This window comes from Acanthaster planci, linkage group LG08, assembly GCF_054643075.1.
Source record: "Acanthaster planci isolate LZ-2023a linkage group LG08, COTS_SCS, whole genome shotgun sequence".
Lineage (NCBI taxonomy): Eukaryota > Metazoa > Echinodermata > Asteroidea > Valvatida > Acanthasteridae > Acanthaster > Acanthaster planci.
The window spans coordinates 1,017,954-1,038,115 of record NC_141784.1 but is presented as its reverse complement, the minus strand read 5'-3'; the positions used below and the strand labels follow the sequence as shown (position 1 = coordinate 1,038,115).

At 41.0% G+C, this 20,162-nt stretch overlaps 1 protein-coding gene across 1 annotated transcript in view; it reads right to left on the bottom strand.

The window, feature by feature from the left end:
* The window catches only part of LOC110978090 (atos homolog protein A-like), a 32,288-nt gene that overhangs the window by 10,794 nt on the left and 1,332 nt on the right, over positions 1–20,162 (bottom strand). The window contains exons 2-4 of the mRNA XM_022232780.2: positions 14,279–14,550; positions 959–1,176; positions 99–224 (exon numbers count right to left, since the gene is read on the bottom strand). Coding sequence (XP_022088472.2) covers positions 99–224; positions 959–1,176; positions 14,279–14,550 — 616 coding nt within the window. The remainder of the gene's footprint in view (positions 1–98; positions 225–958; positions 1,177–14,278; positions 14,551–20,162) is intronic.

The following is a 20,162-nucleotide window of genomic DNA, read 5'->3' as shown; positions in this document are numbered from 1 at the left end:
TATGCACATGTAAATAACCATCTGATGTGAAGTAAAAAAACCAAAAAAAACAGGAGGCTGTCTTTGTGTCAGAAAACTATATGGGGATAAAGTCTGACCTGTAGACAATGTTCTTTGGTAATCGTCCCTGCGTGGAGCTGAGCCAGGCACTGATCTGAGAGAAATGCAAGAAAGATCGTACAGCCTGGAAGAGCAGGTGGCTATGGGAGTGCCCATCAGGGAACCTGTGAAGAGAAACAATTTTTGAAAATTTAAGCAAAGTTTTGGAACGGCCAGTGGCAACAGACACTCTGCATGTGGAATGGAACAGGCAGGCGAGGAAAGGAAAGAGAGTTGAAGAATGCCGAAGATGAAAAATTGCACAGCTTGAATGGACATGAATGCTGTGCAAAAAAAAAACCTACTTAGCAAGTTATGTGAAACATCTATGAGAAGGGAGTCAAATGCAACATCACATGAAATTTTGTCCAGTAGCATGTTTTACAAGTAGGGAACACGGAGGATGAGAAGCCACTGCAAACACCAACCCCACTATTTTTCTTTCTTTCCAGTTTCTGCTCTCCAACCAATGGAGTCACTTTACAGACAGAAATTGTCACCCAGATCAGAAAAAGAAAACATGCCCTGGGTCAGTCACTGTTTTAGCTACATGTACAGAATATTTTATGCGCTTAGAAGAATTGTGCATTGATCAATGTGGGAAGCTCCAAGACGTTGGCCAGAGAAGAGTCAGGTGTCACTCTGTACTAGGGTCGAAGGTCAGAGGATTAGGCAGTTTGAAAAAAACCACAGACAAAAACAAAACCAAAATATCTAGTAGGCATTAGGATGACACAAGTTACTGACACAAACCAAATGGAGTCCCACAGCATGGAACAGCGCAGGGTACAAAGTGAGTGAAAGTAAGCAGCGTATCCAGATGCAGTGGGGACTTGGGCCGTGCCTACAGTACATGTACCTCTTTGGTAGCAGCTGGATAATCCACTGCTCCAGGAGCAGGTGCGGGGAGGGCTGGTCAGGGGTCTGCGCCGTCTCCTCGCTGGTGCTGGTCATCTCTATGCCTGCCTGCTCCCCCTCCCGACAGCAGTCCGGGTACAGCAAGACCTCGATGGACATCGGGATGTTGTTGAGACACAGGAAGCAGATGTACGAGCGGGCAGCTTCTATCTGCTTGCACTATGCAAGCCAAGGAAAAAAAGGCAAGACTCTTTGTGATCTCCCACTGTACAGAATCACAACAGTATAAACGTGATGCTGTTTTATTAAACTCAGAAGCAAGTCTACAGCTCCCATGTCTGATTAATGTACATAAAGTCACGTGACATATTCCCAAACACATGTACACACAGGGGCACTGAATGGGTCCGCGTGAATAGAGGGAGGGGATAGGGTGAAAGGATGAACAAACAGTGCCAAACAAAGAGGATGTCATAAATGGCACCTAAGGCCCATGACTCAAAATTGAAAGAGAGCTGGGGAGATGTATAAAATGTACATGTAGGTGAAAGCAATAAGGGTTAATATATACATGTAACAGACAAGATTTGAGAATCATAAATTTACATGTACCGGTACATGAATTACATGTATGTACATGTACATATGTACATGTATGTGGCACTGTTATTTGCATTTTCAGTCTGGTCCCTAAAAAGCAACTAGCTGGCATGTCAGTGGACTCTCACATTTTAACATGGTCAAGGGCCAATATACAAAATATACATATCCTGGTACATGTATATGAAATGCAGGGTACTGTGCACTGGAAAATTGTCAGTCTCAGACTTGTCAGATGTAATTTAACCCTTCAGGATATAGTATGAATGTGTGCCTACTGAGCAGGTTTACTGACAAAACCCTGACTACATGTACATGTACACGAAAGCTGAAGTGATTCCCCCAATACATGTAGCTGGCAATTTAATACAAACACTAATGAAAGAGCAACTGGGCATGAAGGTCATCAAATTTAACCCAACAGAACTGCAGCTCAATTTGACAGGATGTGCATATACATATAGCAAACGAAGTCCAATCGGCTCTCACAAATGGAGGCTTACCGGGTACATAGCTCAATTTACCAGTGCGGTAATCTATTTTGCACAGTTCATTCGCTGTACAAGTGTCATTTTAAAGGGTAGAGCTGCAATCAATTTGTTTTGATACAAACCTTCAAAATGCACCTTTGTGTCTCAGTTAAGTTTACTTTCAACTTTACACTATTTCAAAGGGTACATGCATTACACTGCCTTTTCCTTTTTTATGCATGGAAGCAAAACTTTGATGTCATCCCAGGAAGAAAGCCTAAAATTAATGTTACACTGGTTTGTACACAAAAAAGTCCTGCAGTTTGGTAGATTTTGCTGGACTTAATTTCCTTCCTTGCTGATTTGTTGTTTATGTACAGAGCAATAATGTTTTCAGTATAAAGTAAATTCTAGGCTCACAATTTTAAAAGAAAAACCTATGCACTGAACTACATGCATGTCTTCCCTGGATGACATCACAGCAACTATGCCCTCAGTTGTCCAGGAAAGCATGAATAATTTTAAATGTTTGACAAGTGCAATTTTCAGTGCACGTACACGTAACCAAACAGGAAAGTGGAAGAGTTTTCATACACTGAAGATGGGTACAAAGTGGCAGAAAAATTGTGTCTTAGAAAAATTCATGGAGGCCACACTTTAAGCAACCTACATGTACAGTGTATGCATTTGTGATGTTCATACATGTACATGTACATGCAAAGTATTATGTGTGCACTGGTAAACACACATACTGTCTACCGGTTTACAGGGCCAACACACTTTGAAGTTAGACATTATATAATGGGGATGCAAAACATTATGGGGACAGTTTTGTCCATGCATGTACTTGTACAATGCAGTTCTGACCTTCCTGAACTGCCCTCACAAAGTGGAGAGGGCCTACCTACATGTTTACATACAAAGTCCCTGATGTGACAGACTTATGGTGACAACACACATGTTGGAATACACTACAGACAAATTTCTGTCCCTGCAACTTGCAAGGTCTCCAATTTCCTACCAAAAAGAATTTGTCCCCTCAATGTGGTGAAGGCTACCTATCCCATCTGAAAAATGTTCTATGTACATGGTACTGACATGTGTACAAAATACATGCATGTGTACGCGTATGCACACGTTTACAGTACAGCATCTTTCCCTGGATATACGAAAGTAGAGTTTTAACATCAGCACATGTACAGTGGGTATGCTGTGTTGGGGTAAAAACATACTGTCACAGTGCAGTCGCTGAAACTTCATGTACATGTATACCTGTATACAGTGAAGTACATCTGTAAGGTACAGAATGAAATAAGGTATACAGAATGACGTACGTGTGTGTGTGCGTGTACAACAGCCTAGAAAATAACCCACGGTGATGACACATACATGTTTTGATATAATTTCATCATACCGGTATGAACACTTAGCTTACGCCTGAAACCAAAAGCAGCATTAGTCATATATTATCACAAGGTTTGGGTCACTTTGTCAAACTTGTTTACGCTGTCACACCAGAACAGCGGAAGGTCTATGGGGGACGAACTCAAATAATACCCATATTATACACAAAGTCAAGGTGTCATGGTACTGCTAACAATGACAGTTCCACAACAACGCACGGTAGTGCATACCACAATATGAGAAAAATTTATGGAGTACAATAACCTTTTATTTGTGTAGGGGGATCAAACTTGTTATTGTCACAATGGCGGCACAACTTTATACATGTACATACATGTAGCAGTGTTGTGATTAGTCCTCATAAATATGACCACACACAAAACCAGTGATAAGACTGGTTACAAGCAACAGGGTGAACAATTACAAAGGAATGCAAAACTTGCTTTCATTTGGAAAATTTGTGACTTAATTCAGAGTAGAGGGCTTATGTTGGTCTTGTGACAGTCTAAGTAAAAAAATCTTGAGAGAGCACTGAAAAATAAATGTTATTTAACCAATAAAATAAAACAACACAAAAGTAAAAACCAGCAACGGTGAAATACTAGTACATGAACCTACGTGTACGTTTAATTTTAAAGGGAATAAATATGCGCATGTTTAGGAGAATGGACGCGACTAATGTCTGACCCACAGGCAAGGGCATTATCAGCGTTCATTCTGAGCTGGGAATTGGGAATGTGCTTGGTCAGTCTTAACCACTACCTGCCGGGGACTCCGGAATCGGAGACGTATAGTTTATATGCCAGGCCGGGGTCTCTGAACTCGGACAAAGGAAACAGGGCCCTGTAACAAAAGACATTTTTCACTCTCAAAAGTGGTGATTATCCAGCCTTGTTTTGAAACCGTATACCAGGGTTTGGGTCATCGAGAGCCAGCGGATTACCACCGGGGACAAAAGCGCTCCACCACCGCAGCGATGAGCCACACAGCACTGCTGCACGCTAATCTGGCCCCTATTGAAAAGAGGTCAGCAGTGCACGGAGCCAGGTTCGTGAACAAAAGACAGTTATACAATACCGAACAATCTGGGCTCTGTTTACAAGGCTGCTGGCCTGGCTGAAATACTCTGAGCGTCAATGAAGGTCACCTGTCAACTTAGAGTAGTGCCTAAAGATTACTTCATGCGGCCATAAACGACCGTCAAATGAAATGATTTTCAAGATGTATTTTTTTTTTTGCGTTGGGAGATGTTAATTTTATATAACAGGTCTTGCCCTTACCCAACGTATATTAACAAGCACTGTATGCTCAGTGCTTGTCCGAGAGCTTGCGAAAAAAAACCTCACAAGCTTACTCGGGTGGGACTCGAACCCACGACCTCCTGCTTACTAGTGCAGATGTCTTAACCACTCGACCACCGAGCTTGCTGGGGTCGGCTGGCCGGTCCGAGTCAAATGAAGCAGCGGGCACCGCGAACTATTTTCAAGATGTATTTTTTTTTGCGTTGGGAGATGTTAATTTTATATAACAGGTCTTGCCCTTACCCAACGTATATTAACAAGCACTGTATGCTCAGTGCTTGTCCGAGAGCTTGCGAAAAAAACCTCACAAGCTTACTCGGGTGGGACTCGAACCCACGACCTCCTGCTTACTAGTGCAGATGTCTTAACCACTCGACCACCGAGCTTGCTGGGGTCGGCTGGCCGGTCCGAGTCAAATGAAGCAGCGGGTACCGCGAACTATTTTCAAGATGTATTTTTTTGCGTTGGGAGATGTTAATTTTATATAACAGGTCTTGCCCTTACCCAACGTATATTAACAAGCACTGTATGCTCAGTGCTTGTCCGAGAGCTTGCGAAAAAAACCTCACAAGCTTACTCGGGTGGGACTCGAACCCACGACCTCCTGCTTACTAGTGCAGATGTCTTAACCACTCGACCACCGAGCTTGCTGGGGTCGGCTGGCCAGTCCGAGTCAAATGAAGCAGCGGGTACCGCGAACTATTTTCAAGATGTATTTTTTTTTTTGCGTTGGGAGATGTTAATTTTATATAACAGGTCTTGCCCTTACCCAACGTATATTAACAAGCACTGTATGCTCAGTGCTTGTCCGAGAGCTTGCGAAAAAAACCTCACAAGCTTACTCGGGTGGGACTCGAACCCACGACCTCCTGCTTACTAGTGCAGATGTCTTAACCACTCGACCACCGAGCTTGCTGGGGTCGGCTGGCCGGTCCGAGTCAAATGAAGCAGCGGGTACCGCGAACTATTTTCAAGATGTATTTTTTTGCGTTGGGAGATGTTAATTTTATATAACAGGTCTTGCCCTTACCCAACGTATATTAACAAGCACTGTATGCTCAGTGCTTGTCCGAGAGCTTGCGAAAAAAACCTCACAAGCTTACTCGGGTGGGACTCGAACCCACGACCTCCTGCTTACTAGTGCAGATGTCTTAACCACTCGACCACCGAGCTTGCTGGGGTCGGCTGGCCGGTCCGAGTCAAATGAAGCAGCGGGTACCGCGAACTATTTTCAAGATGTATTTTTTTGCGTTGGGAGATGTTAATTTTATATAACAGGTCTTGCCCTTACCCAACGTATATTAACAAGCACTGTATGCTCAGTGCTTGTCCGAGAGCTTGCGAAAAAAACCTCACAAGCTTACTCGGGTGGGACTCGAACCCACGACCTCCTGCTTACTAGTGCAGATGTCTTAACCACTCGACCACCGAGCTTGCTGGGGTCGGCTGGCCGGTCCGAGTCAAATGAAGCAGCGGGTACCGCGAACTATTTTCAAGATGTATTTTTTTGCGTTGGGAGATGTTAATTTTATATAACAGGTCTTGCCCTTACCCAACGTATATTAACAAGCACTGTATGCTCAGTGCTTGTCCGAGAGCTTGCGAAAAAAACCTCACAAGCTTACTCGGGTGGGACTCGAACCCACGACCTCCTGCTTACTAGTGCAGATGTCTTAACCACTCGACCACATCTCCCAACGCAAAAAAAAAAATACATCTTGAAAATAGTTCGCGGTACCCGCTGCTTCATTTGACTCGGACCGGCCAGCCGACCCCAGCAAGCTCGGTGGTTGAGTGGTTAAGACATCTGCACTAGTAAGCAGGAGGTCGTGGGTTCGAGTCCCACCCGAGTAAGCTTGTGAGGTTTTTTTCGCAAGCTCTCGGACAAGCACTGAGCATACAGTGCTTGTTAATATACGTTGGGTAAGGGCAAGACCTGTTATATAAAATTAACATCTCCCAACGCAAAAAAAAAAAAAAATACATCTTGAAAATAGTTCGCGGTGCCCGCTGCTTCATTTGACTCGGACCGGCCAGCCGACCCCAGCAAGCTCGGTGGTCGAGTGGTTAAGACATCTGCACTAGTAAGCAGGAGGTCGTGGGTTCGAGTCCCACCCGAGTAAGCTTGTGAGGTTTTTTTCGCAAGCTCTCGGACAAGCACTGAGCATACAGTGCTTGTTAATATACGTTGGGTAAGGGCAAGACCTGTTATATAAAATTAACATCTCCCAACGCAAAAAAATACATCTTGAAAATAGTTCGCGGTACCCGCTGCTTCATTTGACTCGGACCGGCCAGCCGACCCCAGCAAGCTCGGTGGTCGAGTGGTTAAGACATCTGCACTAGTAAGCAGGAGGTCGTGGGTTCGAGTCCCACCCGAGTAAGCTTGTGAGGTTTTTTTCGCAAGCTCTCGGACAAGCACTGAGCATACAGTGCTTGTTAATATACGTTGGGTAAGGGCAAGACCTGTTATATAAAATGAAATGATGAATTTTTGAAAGATTTTGAAAACGGAAAAAATGATAGTCATGCCGGCCCAGTATCATCAACATTGAAAAATGTCCCAGCATGAAGTGGTTAAACAAGGATTTTTTTCCCAAAGAATTTTACTTTCATATTCCTGAGCACCCCATCCATTTTATGATATATTCCTGGTGCAAGCAGTCCAGAAGAATCTCTGTAGTCTTGGCATGCGTGGTGAGTTCTGTGTGCTGCGTTACACACAGACTCTTGACCAACAGGAATGGATTATAAAAGTCGGATCCAGGTGCAACCACATATTTATGCGGCGGGCATTATCAAATCGCAACGGGCATTATCAAATGTTAATATACGGTCACATTGCGCGTTGTTGAATAGGGCAACCTGTCAAAGGTATTTACATATATGAATGTGATGTGAATCGTACACGTACATGTATTTATTTTTTCCTGAATCAAAATTACACTTTCAAGCAAAACAAATCAAGGACTGAGTATGAAGTACTAAAACACACACACAGTCGGGCAGGAATAACTTGATTTCACTAAACAAGCAAAGAAAACTATTGACCTAAACAATTTGTGCTCAAGGCCCGGGCAATTTTCATACAGTGACCAGATGGTGGCTTCTTTGATTTGGTGATGCAGAAACTGATCCAACACAGGGTGAGTCAGTGGTGACTGGTTCCAGGGTAATGAATGATTCCAATGCATTGAAAAAATAGAGTGCATCTAACAGCTCTTCCAATACTACAGTGCAGCTGACTCACGAGCTGGTCTACAATTACACGTTGGCTACACGTAGAATTTAAGACTGAATTTGAAACCCATGTCAAGAGTTTTACTTAAAGCCCATGTCAAGAGTTTTACTGCGGATCCACAGAACGTATTATTCAGAAACTTTAACTAACATGGCAGCTCTGTGCACTGACAAGAAGAGCTCTCAAACACTCAACTAGATCCATAAAAACCAACGGACCACGAAAAGTACAAGTTCAATGAATATTGCCGTTGGGATACATAAAGTGAGATAAGGGAGTTAATATTTCATAGTACTGCTTAGCATACTGGTACAGAGAACATTTGACTTCTGGCATTTTGTTTGCTTTGAGAATATGCCGGTACTACATGTGTACTTACACAACTATTCTTTAGTCACATCTGCAAATCATACCTGTGCAATGAAAGCCACCTGCTTGCTACACAAAGTTGTAGGACTACCCATTATCTTCAAGCAACTTGAATTCTCAGTTCTGATTGGTCGATCCACGGCAAAAACAGTGTGATACATGTATACAACCATAACCGTATTGCACGGTTCCTACATGTACATGTATCAAAGCCTGCGGAATGCGCTGTTCTAACTCAATGCACTGCGCTATTTTTATACTAAAAGCAAACACACATCTGCATGACTGTAAATTCAAAAGTGGCATTTTTGCTCGTGCTGACCGTCACATGTTTAAATGCACATATACATGTACACTGTACATGTAAATTTCCTTTCTCAGTGTAAGCCCCGTTGTTTTGTTGTTAGTGAAATAAGTTAAAACACAAATTATTCCCATGCTCCCAAGAAAAATCTGGCAGAATTGTGGTACATCGTTACTGTTTTTGCTGTGCGCCGTTTGATATCTTTTGTCTTCTTTTTTTAAATGTAAAACGTGCATAGGCCCCTTTATTTTCTTTACTGTGCATCAAGTTTGCTTGAAGATAAATTCCTTCACGCTTGCACTCGTGGGACTCGTGTGATAAATATACTGTAAGCGATATGTGACCAAATACATGTACATGTAGTATCAATTTGTAATATATTTCAATTTGCCCTAACTCCACAATCTATGTACAAGTTATTAGCGTATGCAAAAGACCTCCATCAGAGGAGTAGTACTGTTGTGTACAGACTAAACCGGCAACCACAACCCGTCACCGCAGGGCCCTCCCGTTTGCACACATGTACAGGTACGGAGTACATGTACAATGTACATACATGTACATACATGAACGGCTACGTACGCACATTACATTCCTCTCTGACCTGCCAAACGGGGCATATGCACACTGAAGTTAAGGACCCTTGCGTGAATGTGGCATACAGTATCTCTTTGGATTAATCCATATCAATACACAATCGTGCAGTGCACAGCTTGACAAGGGTATAGTACATGTAGGTAACACCAGGCTAATCATTACACCTTGTAAGGCTTCTTATTTTTAAGGTTTCAATTTGTTTTTCAGGAAGTATGACGTAGGAGGATGGAATATCAGTAAATTTCACTTCCAAACTAAGTAAGGCTATGCATGGCTCTGTCTCATTTGTCTAGCTACCAAGGAACTGGCTACTGGCACAAGGAATGTGTGAGGATCTGAATCGGATCTGATATTATTTCTGACATTACCACTGCAATTATCCCAAGTTCTGAGTTTTATTTATAAGTATTTTTCATCTCAGCAAATCAAACATCATAGGCAGATGCCAAATCAGAAAAATGATACAAGTTATACCCAAAATTGAGCCCTTGTTTTCCATGTTCACTGCTGGATTCTGTTAAGGACTTGACAGGTTTCAAATGTACATGTACCAATATTTGACTACTCTTGGATGCCGTATGAGATTCTAGTTGAAAAAGTGAAGGGGTCCCCCCTTAAAATTGGGCACAATATGAAATGTGAAGGAACGGCGTGGTGTAGTGATGATGAATTCTAATACAATTTAATTGTTTAATGCATGACGCTTATTTTGGGCAGTATTCCTGAAATGTTACATGTATTACCCTAGAAAAATAATTGCAAAGTGCAAAACCAGAAACTCTCTATTGGAAATCAATTCCAGCAACCCATCATTTGATACAAATGATATTTGAATAAATAAAAAAAATTACATTTCCATTGATATTTTGAGTTCACACGCTTTGCCTGTTACAGTACGATGAAAAAGATTTTCATGATGAAGACGTTTGTTTTGGTATTAGCCTCCCTGAACAAGCTGCTAATGATATATCATAATTTGATAAGCATGGATGTACACGTACCGTACTATGGCAGAAGCGCAATGTTTAGACAATTTAATTACTTTTGTGACAAGCTGGCAATGTTGATACACAGCTGTGCAAAGCTGCGATTCATTGGAATATCTGCTTTTACATGTATATCAGGCCATTCAGGTGTATGGCTGTCCTATAGCTGACCACTGTGTCCTCACCTAGGGAAGGCCACACATAATCAACTCCCTGGATGCAAGGTACATGTACAGTACATGCACATGTACCTTGTAAATGTACACCTGTATACAGGCAGCTGCGTACATGTACATGTAGCTCAGTGATATCTCCTGGTGAATGCAGATTGGAATGCTCGGTGGCCAGTGACTATGTTTGAACACATGTACTGTACATGTACTTTGCAATCTGGCATACATGTGCACAATTTAGGGTATGTCACATTACTTTGTAAGATGTACATGTACCCCGGTATGACTCTAGATACATATTACATATGTACATACATGTATGAACCTCCGGTATCTCACCAAAACACAAGTTACGGACATGTACGTGTACATGTATGGTACAACGTTCGTGTACCGTACGTGGGACAGAGAAGCACTCCATTACTCTGTGTTTCATGAGCGTGACCATGATAACAAATTCATCTTCAAGCAAATTTGATACGAAGTAAAGATGTGCAAGGGCCTACAATGTACGCGCACAAATGCACCTTTGAATTTATATGTTTTATAGATGTGCATATTGCTTTTAGCATTATAGAATAGCGCATTATGCGGGGTGTAATGTGAACTGTGTATTACACTTATAAATGGACATGAACATGTACGTCACACTGTTTGTTGCCATAGATCGACCAATCAGAATCGAGAACTCAAGTTTGCTTGAAGATAAACCTACAAGTACCGGTACATTACGTCCTGGTACCAAGTTACATTCATACATTGTACATTGCAGCTACAATACATTTAAGACACATCCCGGCCATGAAAACACGAAGAAGTCAGTTTAAAAATGCAATGTACCGGTATACACATATATACTTGTGGCATACATGTACATGTACTTGCATTGGCATGATTGGGAGAAAAAAAGGAAACACATTTTTGAACAGGATTAGGAGTGCTGGTTTTGCTGTTTTCCTCAGCTGAATCCTTTACTAATGGAACAAATTCACCGAGTTCTAACTTTTGCTTGATTATTCAGCATTCTGATGGATTGCATGCATGCAATCATGTCCCATTATCTGAGGTGGGTTTGAGTACGTCCTCTGGTAGTTTGGTTTCACTGCCTTAATTTTACTGCACAGCATTAGACATTGCAAAATTTGGGGAATTTCCAAGCAGGAAAATGTATGAGCATCTTTGAAACAAGGACGGACGCATATTGGCTCGATTACTGATTACATTGTTATTTCAATTTAGTCAGTTTACTTGTTGTAATAATATTTTGTCTACAGGTTGAGGAACAAAAGCTGGTGTTACTCAAGAAACAAGGATCTTTCTGGCATTGAACTGTATTGAATGTATGATCATGGTTAGATTGCCTTAGTGGGGAAGTACTAAGTAAACTGGTCCAATTTCTACTGGTGGATTAAACTGCAAAATAAATGTCCTTGCTACAGACCTAGTGCTTTATTACCTTGACCAATAGCTGTCTCTGACTACATGCTTGACCGAGAAATTGAGTGTGTAGTGTACATGTATGTACCGGTGTTTTTTAAAATTAAACGTTGAAGTTAAATGTGCTGGGTGGTTCCATATATTCTTTGTATCTTAATAGCTAGTTGATTATTTTGTGCAAACTGTCTGTTGGAGAGGAATTCTAATTTCTTTTATTCGGACTTAATTTTTGTTTTCTGTGCAACCGATCACAGTTTTCAATTTTTATACTTCTTGTATAGTCTTCAAGATGTATTTCTATATTGTTGTATAGTCATTAATAACAAAACTCTAATCCCATGTAAGTCAAATGGTCATCGTTCAGTAAATCAGTGACCATGTATAATTTATTAATGGTTTTGAAGACTGTTCAAGGTTTTGCCATTTTCCCTGCTGGCCAAATATTTCATGAATGCCAAGAATGGGTGTATGTACATACATGTACTACACGTAGCCTACATGTACATGTACATGTACATGACACTACATGCATACATGTGCATGCATGAACACTGAACAAGAATGAACAATGTGCCATGCATGTGTAAACCTCATTTCACAAACCACAGTTAAGTGGTACCTTATTTTGTAATTAATGAATTGCATTGCACAAACAGCTTCTCTAGTAAGTCATTCTATTTAGCAGTTAGCACCTGCTCCTTTCACCTGCAATCAATTATGGCCCTGTAGGACCTTGGCTTTTAAACAAAGTAGGATATGCATACATGTGATGTACATGTACTGTACATGGACACAAATACATGTACTGGACATGCATATCATGATGTGCATTGGTACCTTTTGTACCGACCATCCTCTCTGAGAGGCCACGAAATGTAAAATCTTTGGATTTGTTCTTTGCCTCTAATTTCTCAATCTTTCTTTTTTTTTTAGAATAAAATATTGTAAATGCTAATTTTATAACATGTACATAAGTGCACTGTACCAGGATAGCCCAGGAGGGCACTGTGTACAGAGAGAAGCAGAAGCGTTTTGTTGATATTGTTAATTTCGTTTTTAATAAAAGGTTTCACCCTTTTTGGTTTTGTTGTAAAAGAAACGAGTAACATATTGCAAGCACAGAAAATGGTAATTGTTTACTGTAAACTCATAACTTTTCACCCAAACCTGAAAAACTGTAGTCTTGCATACACAATGTAGTGGCATGCATGTCCTAGGTCATTTTATGCAAAGGAGGCAATATCAAGTCTGCATGAACATCAATGCTCAGGACAGCATGAACACATGATCAAGGTTTTCCTAGATGACATAATGTACTGGGTACCAGTAACCATGCAGTAACTATGCACAACATGTACAGTGTTGCTATGTACATGTACATGTAAGCCTTACTGTACGTGCTGCTTAGTGCTTGCGGGAGCTTAAAGGATCAAACTTATCCACTTAAAGAGACTAAACTTGACTGAGTGAATTATCAGGTTTCCTGCCTGGGCTGAAAAAGGAAAAGACAGCCATGTCAAGAATCCACCCGTGGGATAAAAATACATGCAGCTGTGGGAACGCAGAGCGAGTGCATTTAGTGTAGACAGGGTGGAGGATTATGGCCCGTGGCAAAGGTTCTTGGGTTGCCCGGCTGATACTGCTCCGATGGCACTTGGGGATGCTCAGGTATTGGGGACAGGAGTCTGGTTCTGATGAATATTCTATTTTAGTTTTGGGGTTTTTTTTGCATTAGGCTAAAATGTGCTATGTACCCTGAATGGCTCCACAAAGCAATTAAGAGTGTGAGATACACAGCATGGATTACAGTGGTAAAACAGGACTTCTGTGGTGTGCATATCTGCCCTGTCTGTACATTTATGTGGGGAACTGTCTCTGACAGAATAGGAAATCCAATTCACAAAAAAGGTAAAATGCAGTACATTCATTCAAGATCTTTCAACCTTCAGAGAATTACAAGTACTTGGTACGTACACCCCCCCTCCCGGAATAGATTTGATCCTAACATTTTGAATGCAAAGCCCATTCTGGGTCTGGGAACATAAAGTTTTATACCTCACTGTGAAAGGCTTTTCTAAAACAGAGCTAATCACAGAAAACTTTCTAAAATCTCTCTAGAAGCAGATTTTACACGGAAGTGTTTCCCCAAGGAAGCGTTTCCCCAAGGAAGCGTCTCCCCAAGTAAGCATTTCCCCAAGGAAGTGTTTCCCCAAGGAAGTGTTTCCCCGAGGAAGCGTTTCCCCAAGGAAGCGTTTCCCCAAGAAAGTATCACTTTTTTGTTTATAAAGTAATAAGGAGATCTAAATCAGCCTCAAAACTGAAAGTTATCTTCAAAAAATAGTAGAAGACTTCTTAGCATGGAAACAAAGGAACACAGGAAAGTGGTGCATTTTAAGGACCTCACTGAAAACTCTAACTGCACAGGCCATGGATACATACCCTTGCCACCCTATCCGGGGCACACCTGTGCCTAATTTCATTTGGGTACCGAGGTGGACAGTGCTCCCCTTCCACACGCCCCTTGACGGACCGCTCTGGTTTCCGCCCCTCCAGGATCAGCATCCCAAAGTCGACAAAGAGGTCATTGGGCTCTGGTCTTGGGTCATCGTCCACTTCCAGGTCGTCAGGAACCTGGCCCATGAGCCCCACCCCTGACGGGGTAACAAGCCCCGCCCCTGCTATCATAGTCTGTGGCTGTTGATGATACTCAACTGAATGCAAGGGAGACAAAAGCAGGTGAAATACAGAAATTAGATTTGGACCAGCTTCTTGGATATAAAAAGTATCATCATTATTTTACTTAAATGGCGCATGATGAAAAAAGATGGAAAATAGTATTGAATGAAACATCACCGTTTTAAGACATTTCATGCACATATGTCAAATAATATAATGGCTAAATCTGTTTTGCAGTCCTTTTCAGAATAGAGCAAGGACAAAGCAAGTGAGGATTTTGGTGGCTTCAGTATACATGTACATGTATATTTTTCAGACTAAACACGAAAGGGCCAATTAGAAGGTGGATATGAATTTATTTATTTTAAATACATGTACAATGTACATGTATATAAAAATTTGTTACATGTATGTACATGTACATGTACATTTACTGACTCTATGCTTTTGTGCTGTAATTTGATAATACTCCAGCACATCTGCTCACTGATTAACATTATGTGTGCAATCAATGTACATACATGGACATCAGGTTGATACAACAGAACCAGCAGACCTGTACATTTACAATGTACATGTACAGTGTACATGGGATACCAATTTATCTGCATTGATATGCAACAAAGGTGTCCTTTGCTTCATTATGGCTGGTTGGTGATACTGTGCACAGTAATGAGTGTACTGTACATTGTAGGCAGTGCACAGTAAGGACATAGCCATGGCCCATCTCTATTTAGCAACAGGCACCTAACACATCAGCTGTGTATATCAAGCATCTGTCATTATGTCAGCTGTCCCATTTCAATAGACTTGACCTAGTCCTTTCAGTATTCCTTTCCAATTGTGCAGTACTACACAGCAGTTAGCAGCTTATCAATAAACACCACAGCCCACATGCATGCACAAAGAATGCCACTCTGGTCTTGGTCCCACCCTTATTCTGTATGTTAACCAGCGAAAAAAATAGCACCTTGTACTAGAGTGCATCGCTGGTAAACAGGAAGGCTTAGTCAACTGCCTCATTCAGCATTTCCTTTGTCCATGCTCATTTCAGCCTCCATAATTACGGTCGGTGCTTGGAAATAGAATAACAAGGATTTCCTACTGTGGTACATTTAAAACACCATAGCCTAGGCAGAATGATATATCTCCAAGCAATATTGTTTGGTTGGCTCTGGCCCCTTGTTTGCATACGCTGACTGATGCAAGTCTATCTTGAAAGCTCCAAATATTTTGGGCGTGTAAATAAACGCCTGCTTCAATGGCCTGCACAGGTACTGTACATGCATAGGTGGTAGGCTTGACTGGACGTATTACAATGACATATCAAATTCAGGTGCATGGAATGCTTGTCAGTTCATCCCTCCAGCTCAGTGAAATGTTTACATTTTAAGGTATTTTTAATCTGATTTTAAAAAAGGAAAACTCTGGGTGGATGCATACGCGTACATGTACACGTTTGTGTATCAAGTGAATAGACGTTAAAGTTGGAACTCCCTCTAAACCTGGCATTAGTGCCCCAGGAAAAAAATCCTACATTTGCAAATGTCATGAAAGTGTGACCAACACAGGGCAAGGAATATGATTCACAAACACAGTCAAATACATGTACAGTCAAACCTCGTTAATAAGAGCACTGTTTTAATACATGTACATGATGCTGCTTATTTGATAAGGACATTTTTAGGTCCCAATCATTTGCTTTTCATATTGTTTTCACTCCTGAAAATACAAGGTTCCTGTTGTAACAAGGTAATTTGCCGAGTCCACAGTACCTCTCATTTAACAAGGTTTGACTGTATTTGGATAAAAACTGAAACCAGAACCTTGTTCAAATGGATACTGTGTATGTACATGTAATTTGTTACTGTTAGTTCAAGCAGGGCCCACTTATGCTGAAGGGGTGCATTTGGTTGCATACATGTACATGTATGGAGTGGCTGTTTCAGTTGCTGCAACCACTGGTTGAAATCTTACTCTTTGGTGATTTGTCATTCCTGCCAGCTGGCTTTTGGTTTGGATTATAGCAAACGCTTAAAATGCTCCCAAGAGGCAAGTAGATGTACCCATATACACCTGTACAGTACACCACAGCATGCACACGATGAAGTATCAGTTTACTGAGCGGCATTATTATTGCATTGGCCTGCAGAATAATTGAACCAACAGCCTGGTTAACAAGGTCAGAATCTGAAGACTCACCGGTTGAGAGGGCACACAATCAATATGAAAGCAACCCTCACTTTGCAGGTACACGTAGGAACTCATTTGCATGCAGTGATAATCAGGTACGCAAGATAAATTCCAGTGATAATCAAGCGGTGACAGAGAAGGGTCAATTTAATTTTATGTACCGGTGGGAATGTGTTCAAAACCAGAGTTGGAACATCAACCGTAAAATATGTAGGCCCTTCTTCTCAGAGGTCCTCATACACGCATTCTCTTTGCATTCTTCCATGTGAAAAATACAAAAATTAAGAGGATTCTTTGATCAACATTGGTATGCACCACTGATGTCCACAATAGATTTAAAGCTTCCATGAACTTAACGCAAATCGATGTACATGAAATATATGCATGTTGTATAAAAAGTGTTCAAACTACTTGTACAGGTATGCACCAGGGCATGAAATGCACTTGACTTAATCACTAGAACTGACCAAGTACACAAACTGCCCAACTTTAATCACTACAATGAGTAAGATCTGCATTTTACTGTAAGCCATACACACATAAGAATTAATCGCATAACAAAAGTACTCGTATATACATGTACATATATGTACACTATGCTTTATTCCATCATGGATTCTACCTCCATGATTCCATCTACGTACATTCGTACATATGTACAAAACCCTTTCACCTTGCATGTACATGTGCCCAGGCAAAGCTTAAGCCTTATAACCCACGTCACAGTTTGTACAGCATGCTTGTCCATGATGAGACATGTCCAAAAAAGCACAGAATGAGTGATTCATGCATTTGCATATGATACAGGAAAGCGTCAAGGAAGTTACTTATTCTGCACTCTCTGATAGAGCCTTTTTTTTTCACTATTGGAGTCACCAACAACTATCCAATTAACTTGTCTCTTTGAATAAGCTCCTGATCACTTTCTAGAGGAAGACACAGTGCTCATTTCTGAAAGACTTATGACATGGCAGGGCCATCATGCCCATCAGGACGTTGTGCCCTCGTACTCATACACAAATGAACTTTTATATGTTCAGAATTTGGGCAAAACTTTGGGATCCCTGCTTGACACTCGTGTGTATGCACTGTACATGTACCGATATAATGTACTTTCGTCCCTGCAGCATGCATGCAAATGTTTACAGACAGTGGTCCGCTACAAAGAAACAACCTGAGCACACAGGGTCCATGCATGAACTGACCTGCCATTACATGTACATGATGTAATCACCCAGTACACAGGTCAAAGTAGCTGGACTTTAATGACCCTGACCTGATCTGCATGCACCTGAGTATCCAATATTTAAATGAACAAGTAGACAGAATATGGCGTGTACTGTACTCAACTAAGAAATCCATTACAACAATTGTACCACAAACATACCCCCGGCAGGAACATGCACTCCTGTACCGTACAAAACCACATTTCCTGCTTTTTCAATTTCCATTTCTAGAGAGGCAGCGGGTGATGATGCTGGAAAAGTACACAATGTCAACACACCCAATTTTTAGTTTTTTTTTTTCAATTTTATTTCAAAATACAAAGCACATGTACGTAAACTGTAAGTTTACAATCTGAATCTCCACTCAGTTTTTTCTAAAACAAACATTCATTATTTGAAATCATTATCAAATTTGTATGGTCACTTACATAATAAATATTTTGGGCACAATCAACATTATCTTTTGTAAGTATGATCACTTCCAGCCTCACATTTCTGTATGATGTACAAAAATATGTCACGAGGCTGTAGGCCTACACCAGGAAGTGTGAAAACAAATTTATATAATGGTCAAGGAGTGACCACAAAGTGCATGTCTGGACAGACACTGTGCATACCAACTGCACAATGAATCACTGGGAGTGGTGTCTCCTATTGCAACAACACAAAAAGATAGGCCAGCCACAGGAACAGGACTAAGGGAAGCAGTGAACCGTTTCAGAACAAAACAACTCAGGGCAGTACAGCATCATGCACAACGTCTGAATGCTGGCAGCCAACGGCAAGCTGATCAATACTCCCAAATAACTACAATGATGCCAGCTGAGAATCACATGCTATCCAGTAATCTGGCATGTGATATGTGGCCATGAATATTGGTTTTCTTTCCCCTCCACAGTAAATCCATGGGTAATTGTTTATGTCCCACAGCGGAATTATTTACACGTACTTATGTATATGTACATTGTAAATGGTTGCTTTTCCCCTCCTGCCTTCAGTAAATCTGTCTAATAAATGTTTACATATCCCACAAAGGAATTCTTTCACTCATCAATAATAAACTGTACAATTACACGTACTTGTAGCAACGAAACCCTCCAAACGCTATGTCTCCATGTTGTTTTGTCTGCCCAACCATTTAGCCAGTATACTTTTTTTTTTACTTTGTCACCTATAATTCCCTTGTTATTCCACTGGAATCCTCCCAAAGCTGCATGTCCACCCGTTACATCAAAGGGGCACCAATCAAGCCAGATGGATGTAAAAAGATGCACTCTAAACAATGAAGTAACTGCATTAAGTACTGTAGATGTATACAGTACAAGGGCCTTTCTCAACCTTGCACAATTTTCAAAAACTTCCTGTTGGATCTGAAGAATATGGGAGGGTTAGGGTAAACTAAAAATGTATATGTACATGTAATACCAAACAGCAACTTACTTGTCTGCCTTTTTGCCACTTGAAAAAGAGATACTGTAAGGTAAGGTCAGTTGGCTGCTTAGTTTCACTGACTTTGCGAGGATGGCTATATTTTATACTTTACATCTGAGATTTTAAAAGTTTTTGTGAGTTTTCGTTTCCACAAGAGATCCTGATTTTGTAAGCTCAGAAAAAATACACATACATGTACTGAATGTGCATTAAAACTTGTTTCAATATTTACTGAACGGTTGAGTTGGGATGAAATGGTGACTTACATGTACCAGTATGCATCTTTTAATCAATTTGCAAAGTTGATAGTAACGTGAAATGTCAACAGCGAATGCAAGTTCACTCCAATAATTGTTGAGGATAGGCCTACTGTGCTAGTGGCTCACAGCCATTTGCTGATGACTCCCATAGCCACATGTACCATTAAAAAATTTCTAGGCAGTCATGATTCTTTTTTGACAGAGCCAGAGGGCTGTTTTGCAGGCAGAAGGAAGTACATGTACACATTGTACATATGTACTATGTGTGAATATGAATGCCAGTCATTGTGTGAAGAGACTACATACATGTACATGTGGGACTATCGCTTGTCAGAAGGCTACTTTGTACACAGAAGACATACATGTACATGTCAAACAATCTGTAAAAATATTCCAACATGTACACTGTACTTGCTGGAAGTGGAAACAAAGTCACGTGAAAGAACACACTGCAGATATACAAAGTTTGCAGTTGTTTGTAAATGACTTCACTGATAGTCTACAATAAGTAATGCATGTTGACTCCACTTGTTTTCA